The sequence below is a fragment of the Anolis carolinensis genome, unplaced genomic scaffold (genome assembly GCF_035594765.1).
Source record: "Anolis carolinensis isolate JA03-04 unplaced genomic scaffold, rAnoCar3.1.pri scaffold_10, whole genome shotgun sequence".
NCBI lineage: Eukaryota > Metazoa > Chordata > Lepidosauria > Squamata > Dactyloidae > Anolis > Anolis carolinensis.
Genome location: NW_026943821.1, coordinates 24,243,538 through 24,252,664, shown reverse-complemented (window position 1 = coordinate 24,252,664; position 9,127 = coordinate 24,243,538). Strand labels below are relative to the sequence as shown.

At 40.6% G+C, this 9,127-nt stretch overlaps 1 protein-coding gene across 2 annotated transcripts; it reads right to left on the bottom strand.

Annotated features, from left to right (window-relative positions):
• Nucleotides 1-258: 258 nt before the first annotated feature.
• Nucleotides 259-8,856, bottom strand: gja4 (gap junction protein alpha 4). Of its 2 annotated transcripts, none has more exons than XM_008121751.3 (2): nt 8,671-8,856; nt 259-3,557 (listed from the first exon to the last, which is right to left on the bottom strand). In XM_008121751.3, exon 2 carries the CDS (start codon nt 3,549-3,551, stop codon nt 2,493-2,495), a length of 1,059 nt encoding a protein of 352 aa, XP_008119958.2. In that variant the 5' UTR covers nt 3,552-3,557; nt 8,671-8,856; the 3' UTR covers nt 259-2,492. The 2 variants fall into 2 exon arrangements, with proteins under 2 accessions (XP_008119958.2, XP_003228228.2); XM_003228180.4 differs by lacking the exon at nt 8,671-8,856 and adding an exon at nt 5,661-5,848.
• Between the last annotated feature and the right edge of the window lie 271 nt (nt 8,857-9,127).

Below are 9,127 nucleotides of genomic sequence, written 5' to 3'. Positions count from 1 at the left end.
ATATATGCAGATGGCAAAATTAAGGTTTGCTTTTTGTATTGGTTTCAAATACAAGTTGAGTGTCCCTCAGTCAAAAGCTTCTCTCCCACAACATGAGAGGGTTGCTGAAGATATGAACCTTTGAAGGCAAAACCACCCACGCTGCTTTTTCTCCCAAAAAAGGCACCCGACATGCTACTTGGTGGACCGGTTCTCATGTCATCCTTTGTGAGGAAGCATTGCTATTTTAACACACCGAAAGGAACGGGAAGAAACAGCTTCTGTTTGCAGACTATGCAAATTTATCACAATAAATTAACATAAAGACGACGACAGACCACAAGGTAGCCAGGATAGAGCTTGGCCAATACAACCATACATAAAGGTTCATATACATAACATGTATATTTAATGTTACATTGTGTCTTATAGGGTCTGGGCAACAGAGTATGTAATGGGGCCAGTGGTTGTCCTATCTGTTTCAGGAGAGGACTATGCATTGAAATGGAAATAGGATAAACATGGTCCTCAACAGTCCTGTGATCTGTGATCCTCAACAGTCCTGTGATCTGCCATGGATGACAAATGCTTGAGGAGATAAGGAGGATGAGATGGACAACTTGTGGACCTCCAGATCAGGAGCTCCCAACTTGGGTCTTCCAGATCTTTGGACTTCATCATTGGCCATGCTGGGAAAGGCTTCCAGATAAATAAAACTGTTCCAGGATCAAAGGTTGAGAAACCCTACTCTAGATAGTTATGGACTATAAGTCCCAACCGTCCCATCTAGCAAAGTCAGTGATGAGGAGTATGGAAGTTGCAAGTATCTAGAATGCCAGAGTTGCACAGATCTGGTACACATGTTTATGGGTCTCAGACCAACAACCTGATTTTTGTGGGAGAGATTTTTGTGGGCCAGTGGTTTTCCTGTCTGTTTCAGGAGAGGAGTATGCATTGAAATGGAAACAGGATAAACATGGTCCTCAACAGTCCTGTGATCTACCATGGATGAGGAGATAAGATGGATGAGATTTGTGTCTATAGCAGGGATGGACAACTTGTGGACCTCCAGATCAGGAGCTCCCAACTTGGGTCTTCCAGATCTTTTGAACTTCATCATTGGCCATGCTGGGATAAAACTGCTGGAGGACCAAAGGCTGAGAAACCCTACTCTAGATAGTTATGGACTATAAGTCCCAACTGTCCTATCTAGCAAAGCCAGTGATGAGGAGTATGGAAGTTGCAAGTATCTAGAATGCCAGATGTGGACCTCCAGATCAGGAGCTCCCAACTTGGGTCTTCCAGATCTTTTGGACTTCATCATTGGCCATGCTGGGATAAAACTGTTGGAGGACCAAAGGCTGAGAAACCCTACTCTAGATAGTTATGAACTATAAGTCCCAACTGTCCTATCTAGCACAGTCAGTGATGAGGAGTATGGAAGTTGCAAGTATCTAGAACGCCAGAGTTGCACAGATCTGGGACACATATTTATGGGTCTCAGACCAACAATCTGTTTTTTGTGGGAGAGAAAAGAGGAGGTATAGGTAGGCACACAAGCTGAGGAGGACAACTTAAGGATTTTCACTGCATATCTTTAAATAAAACCTTACAGCGTTGAAGAAAAATAATATTTTTCAGATCAAGCACTGGATTGTGTACCAACAGTGAATGTGTCAGAAGAAAGACAACCTAACCCAGATACACCATACAGTGAAGACAAATAAAAAAGTGTTTACAACCCCATGATAGCACACCCAGTCCTCCAGTGAGACATTTAAGACTACTCCAAGGAGTCATGCCATATCAAGGAGACTTTGTTTTACACTTAGGTGAGGATGAGCTCTTGATAAGTTCACTTCAGCTGCAGCTAATATTTCCTCAAGTGTTTGTCTGGAACAGGAAATCTGTTTTTAGATTACTCTTCCTCCCAGTCTAATATATTGCAGATGGTTTTATATTTCTAAGCTGCTTGGATTTCCTGGAGGTGAGGGAGAGAGGTAGACCTCCAATTAATTCACACGGCCATCCATAAATAGAAGTCACATCAGATGTCTTCTGCGTTGAGTGTATTCTCCTTCTAAACTTACATGTTGCCGTGTGAGAGCTGAAACCATCTTCTGCTCCATCTCAAGTGTCAAGAGGTCTCTTAATGTCTCCTTCGACCAGACATGTCCTCATATCCAGAAAAAAGACATCGAAGAACAGGTCTCAACACATAGCATCCAACCTAAGTCATCATCGAATGGCTACTAACTAGCTATGCCATCGACTTGGAAAATGCTGGATCCATACCTATTTTTCCGTAACAAATTCAGTCAGTGTCCACTAGGAAGCCATGGCTTCCACCCGCACAGCAGGATAACGTGGTTGAGACAACGTAGCACCAAACAACAAGACATGGCCTCTTAAGCAGGAATGAACCAGATTGAGGCAACCCAACACTAAAGAAGCCTATCAAAAGAGACTTGGCTTCGCAATCTTCTATTACCTTGGATTTTTATTACTTTTCATTAGACATATTGTTTCTTGGAGGCACTGCTGCTAGGCCGGCTGGACTGTTTTTCCTGAGAGAGCGAGGACTTCGGAGCTTCGGCCGCAAAGACATCCGGCGGCTTATTGTGGTCTCGTAAAGCCAAGGTTTCCTCGGTGTTGAAGTTGGCCCAGTTCTGCTCATTGGAAAGCTTGTTGTAAGCCTGGTAGTGCTGGGAATGCCTCTCGGTCATCGGGAGGTAGAAGTAGGACTTGTCTGGATAAGGCCCGGCCGACATCTCGCAAAGTTTGGTGGGGAAATTGTTGCCGTCGCAGGGCATGGGGGGAGCGGACGAAGGAGAGCAGCAGTTGCTTTCTTTGACGCTGTTGAGGAGGCTCTTGCAACAGAGATGGAAGAGCTCCAGAAGGTTGAGGGCGAGGGAGATCAAGGCCACCACCAGCATGAAGAGGATGAAGATGGTCTTCTCGGTGGGGCGGGACATGAAGCAGTCCACCTTGTGTGGGCAAGGGGAGGCTTCGCAGACATAGAGAGGCCTCATGACAAAACCGTACAGGTACCACTGTCCGAGGATGAAGCCAGCCTCAAAGGTGGACTTGAAGACCACGCTGATGATGTAGGTCCACATCAGCGGGCCGCGGATTTTGATCCGCCCGTCCTCCGCCACACAGATCTTGGCCATCTTCTTTTCGACCGCCATCAAGGTGGACGTCACGTTGTAATCCTTGGACTGGAGCGCCCGGAGTTCGTTCTCCCGTTCCTTCAGCTTCTCCTCTTGCCGGTGGATGTAGATGACGTGGCCCAGATAGACCAAGGTGGGCGTGCTGACAAAGAGGAACTGCAGCACCCAGTAGCGGACGTGGGAGATGGGGAAGGCCTTGTCGTAGCAGACGTTGGTGCAGCCGGGTTGCTTGGTGTTGCAGACAAAGTCCGACTGCTCGTCCCCCCAGACGGACTCCCCAGCGAGGCCCAGGATCAAGATGCGGAAGATGAAGAGGACCGTCAACCAGATCTTGCCAATGACCGTCGAATGTTCCTGGACCTGATCCAGCAGCTTCTCCAGGAAACCCCAGTCACCCATCTTGGGCTAGGAAGAGCAGACAAAAATGAGTCAACTCAGGAACGTCATAATGAAGCTTCAGTTGAGCTTCCACTTACAAAGGGAATACCAGATCTGCAGCTCCCATCATCCTTCTTCAGTGCTTAGGCAGGCTGAGGCTGATGGGAGTTGTACTCCAATATTTAGAAAGGTTGATGTGTTGTCGAATGCTTTCATGGCCGGGTTGTTGAATGTTTTCTGGGCTGTAAGGCCATGTTTCAGAAGTATTCTCTCCTGACGTTTCACCCACATCTATGTTGAAGTGGGAATGATTGTATATAGAATTGTTTAAATGTAATTGAGTTATAGTGATGCAATGTGAACTGGAGATTGCATCATGCACTGTCAGCTGTCCACTATGCCAGTGTGTAAAGAGTTAACTGTGTATTGCATCAGACAGCAGAGGTGGTTATAAATAGCTCCCTGTGTTATCTGTTCTCTCTCTGCTCTCTGCCTCTCTGCACTCTGTCTATATATATCGTCTTGAGAGTTTTCCGTTTGTTAGTAAACCTTTTATAGATAGTCAAAAGGCTTCTGCCTCGTTATTGGTGCCAATGATTCTTCATTGATCTTCCGCTGCATGTGTGTTTATCCAAACCGCACGCTCTGACAATCTATGGCAGGCATCCTCAGAGGTTGAGAGGTATAGTTTCCCCATACCTCACAACCTCTGAGGATGCCTGCCATAGATGTTGGTGAAACGTCAGGAGAGAATATTTCTGGAACATGGTCATACAGTCCGGAAAACATACAACAACCCTGTAGAAAGGTCACCCTTTTGGCCTTATCCAGTTCTCCAAAGGGAATTCTCAGACTCCTTAGCTACTAAATGCCCAGGAAATTATAATTTAGTTGTTTTGCTACATTGAGGTTCTCCTTAAGATGGCTTAAAAGGATTCTAACCCATGGAAGCACCCTTCGCAGATTGTACAGATTAATAGACCATTTTACATTCAAAAGTAATGTTATAGTTGGGGGTCAGCACAGCATGCGGAACTGTCTTAAAGGGTTGCAGCATTAGGAAGGTTGAGAACCACTTTCTAATGGTATTATTAATTGATGATGATGCTTATTATTATTATTATTAATAGTATACTATTAATTAATAAATAAATAATAACAATAATATTAATTAATAGTATAATAATAATAATAATCATAATAATAATAATAATACAGTAGAGTCTCCAACATTCGCTTATCCAACATTCTGGATTATCTAACACAGTCGGCCTTTTAGTAGTGAGTGTTTTGTAGTCAATCTTTTCAATACATTGGTGCTGAATTCGTAAGTACAGTAATTACTACATAACATTGCTGTGTATTGAACTGCTTTTTCTGTCAAATTTGTTGTAAAACATGATGTTTTGGTGCTTAATTTGTAAAATCATAACCTAATTTGATGTTTAATAGGCTTTTCCTTAATCCCTCCTTATTAGACAACATATTTGCTTATCCAATGTTCTGCTGGTCCGTTTATGTTGGATAAGTGAGACTCTACTGTAATAATAATAATAATAATAATAATATATTATTATTATTATTATTATTATTATTATTATTATTATTATTATTGCAGCCCCCGGTGGCGCAGTGTGTTCAAGTGCTGAGCTGCTGAACTTGCAGACCGAAAGGTCGCAGGTTCTAATCCAGGGAGCGGAGTGAGCGCCTGGTGTTAGCTCCAGCTTCTGCCAACCTAGCAGTTTGAAAACATGCAAATGTGAGTAGATCAATAGGTACTGCTCTGGCGGGAAGGTAACGGCATTCCATGCAGTCATGCCAGTGGCCACATGACCTTGGAGGTGTCTATGGACAATGCTGGCTCTTCGGCTTAGAAATAGAGAGGATCACCAACCCCCCAAAAGTCGGACACGACTGGACTTAATGTCAGGGGAAACCTCTACCTTTACCTAATATTATTATTAATAATACTATACTATTAATGAATGAATGAATAATAATATTATTACTAAGAATAGTATTATTTTATGTAATGAATTAATAATAAAATTAAAAAGTAATGCAAAGTTTTGTTTAGAGAATAAAGCCCTCAGCTCAGTAAAGCCAAAAACAACAACGGTGCGTTCTCACCTTTTAGGAACTCCGCCAACCTCCCAGCTTCCTGTGCATTGCTATCGCCTCTGCTCCATGCTTTGGTGGTTATGAAGCCAAAGCAGCAGGAAACACATGTCCAACTAGGGCTGGCTTGGTTTTTGTTTTTTTTTTAATGGGAGGACTAAAGAGTTAAACTGAACCAATGCTCAGAACAGGTGCTGCTTGATAGGAAAGTAGGGCTGCCAATGACTTGATTGAATCCAGCCTCGGGCAGGTGTTTGAGATGCCTTTGCAGCTGCATCGAATCAACCTACTAGGGATCACCGACAAACTACGGGTTGAATATCCCTTGTATGAAATGCTTGGGACAAAAAGTGTTTTTGTTTCCCCCTTTCCCTTTCCAATTTTGGGATACCTATATTTGCATATATGATATTTTGGAGATGGGACTCTTGGCTGAACATGAAACTCATTTGGGACACCCAAAGTCTGATTTTTATTCAACTGAATCAACATAATGCAATGCTTTACTGGCCTTATGTTTTTAACTATGTGTTATACCCATCTCTAGCTTTGAGGAGAGGTGGGTAACAAATGCATTTATTATTATTATTATTATTATTATTATTATTATTATTATTATTATTATTATTATTTGAAACACAACAAGATGAGTCCACAGCAGACACTCTGATGGCTGTTGTATTGAATCACACATTGGACACTTCCCAAGTGTCAATAATAATAATAATAATAATAATAATAATAATAATAATTTGAAACACAACAAGATGAGTCCACAGCAGACACTCTGCTGGCTGTTGTATTGGATCACACATTGGACACTTCCCAAGTGCCAATAATAATAATAATAATAATAATAATAATAATTATTATTATTATTATTATTTGAAACACAACAAGATGAGTCCACAGCAGACACTCTGCTGGCTGTTGTATTGGATCACACGTCGGACACTTTCCAAGTGTCTATAATAATAATAATTGTTATTATTATTATTATTATTATTATTATTATTATTATTATTATTATTATTAGAAACACAACAAGATGAGTCCACAGCAGACACTCTGCTGGCTGTTGTATTGGATCACACATTGGACACTTCCCAAGTGTCTATAATAATAATAATAATAATTATTATTATTATTATTATTAGAAACACAACAAGATGAGTCCACAACAGACACTCTGCTGGCTGTTGTATTGGATCACACGTCAGACACCACCTTGACTGGCTTGTGCCAGAGTCTTTGCAATTCGATCTTTAAATCCTCATATCATATCAGCTTTTCCAGTTATTTTTCTTCAATCCTGCTGATCCCAGGGATTGCAACATCGACAATCCATACTTTGTTTTTTAACATGATGATGATGATGATTATTATTATTAAAGTCATCTTGTTCCACTAACAGCAGTTTGTCGACAACCTTCTTTCCACATAAAGATAAACATGATATCTAATTCTCATATATGTGCATCAAGTTGCTCTTTAAAGACACAGTTGGCAATCCCACACTTTTCCATCTTAACAGCCAAAGTCTGTTTAGGGCGATTTGTTTCTTGCAAAATCAAAGTGGTTTTATCCAACTTTGCCTGCTATGCCTCCAGTCTAGGGAATCCTGGGATGCATAGTTTCATAAGGTGCTTGACATTCTTTGTTGCAGAGCGATTATAACTCATTCCCCTGAATTAGAACAATAGAAGTCTCTAGCATAGATATCTACTGGCTACCTGAAAAAAACTACACATCTCAAGAGTACACAGAACGTAACAATAGCATTTAAATGATAGGAGTGCATCTATACTGTAGAATTAACACAGTTTGACACCACTTGAACTACCATGGCATAATTACTTGGCATCCTGGGAGTTATAGTTCAATAAGGACCAGCACACTTTGGCAGAGAAGCTGAAGACCTTTTAAAACTATATCTCCCATGATTTCATAGCATTGAGCCATAGCACTCAAAGTGATGCCAATGTACATGTATTATTTTACTCTATTTATTATTATTATTATTATTATTATTATTATTATTATTATTATTATTATTATTATTATTACATCCAATAGCTGTCTCTCCAAAGGCTGGTCATCCAATAGCTGTCTCTATTTATTATTACTTGTATTATTTTCCTGTATAATATTATTATTATTATTATTATTATTATTATTATTATTATTACATGTATTATTTTACTCTATTATTATTAAAAGGATACACAAGCACATTTACATTGAAGAAGATGAGAATAATGATTTGATCAGAGTTGGACAATCTTATCTTAAATTAGAGCTTTATATAAATATTCAAAAACATTTAACCTACTGATGCCTCAATTAATGTAATTTTATTGCTACAATAGAGTCTCACTTATCCAAGCCTCTGGATAATCCAAGCCATTTTTGTAGTCAATGTTTTCAATATATCATGATATTTTGGTGCTAAATTCGTAAATACAGTAATTACAAAATAACATTACTGCGTATTGAACTACTTTTTCTGTCAAATTTGTTGTATAACATGAAGTTTTGGTGCTTAATTTGTAAAACCATAACCTAATTTGATGTTTAATAGGCTTTTCCTGAATCCCTCCTTATTATCCAAGATATTCGCTTATCCAAGCTCCTGCCGGCCCGTTTAGCTTGGATAAGTGAGACTCTACTGTATCTGTATTTATTTCTGAAATTTACCACCCTCGGCTTATACTGGAGCCAATATTTTCCCAGTTTTTTGGTGGTAAAATTAGGTGCCCCGGCTTATATTCAGGTCGGCTTATACTCGAGTATATACGGTAATTTTATTAGTATCTCGGCTTATATTGGAGTCAATGTTTTCCCAGTTTTTTTGTGGTAAAACTAGGTGCCTCGGCTTATATTCGGGTCGGCTTATACTCGAGTATATACGGTATTTAGAGGCAAGGTAATTAAATCAGATATCTCATTAATGTCAAAGCAATGACTCCATATTTCTGAGGTTAGGTCCTTCTCAAACCCATTTGGAGATCTTGGTACTCACCAGCAAGTACAACGAAGGTCTTCAATCAGAAATCCAAGGGGTTTTTTTGGGGAAAAAAAATCAAAAAGTGGCCAGAAAGTTCAGACGCAGTGTTGGCGCATGGCGAACCCTTGCCGGGATTCAGGCCGACTCTGCTATGAAGCGCATCAAGGGGAAAAGTTGACTATAATAACTCTGGGAAAAGTTTCAAAAGGGAGGAGTTTCAGGAAACCGGGGGCGGAGAAGCCCTTCTTGTCACAGGCTTGGATGCAATGACTTGCCTGTTTGGAAAAAAATAGGAATTTCTCCAAGGGCAGCTGGTCAGGCAGGTAGAAAAAGCAAAGGGAAATTGGGGTGACTTCACCCGCTTCCTGGCGCATGAAAAGGCGCATGAACCAGAGGCTGGAAGTTGAGAGAAAAGGAGAAAGAAATGGGCTGCCTAAGCTAGGAAATCTATTGATTCCTTGGGTGCATTGAC

Bases quoted from the DNA above. Each gene is read 5' to 3' on its own strand.
- gja4 (XM_008121751.3), bottom strand. From the start codon at position 3,551: ATGGGTGACTGGGGTTTCCTGGAGAAGCTGCTGGATCAGGTCCAGGAA.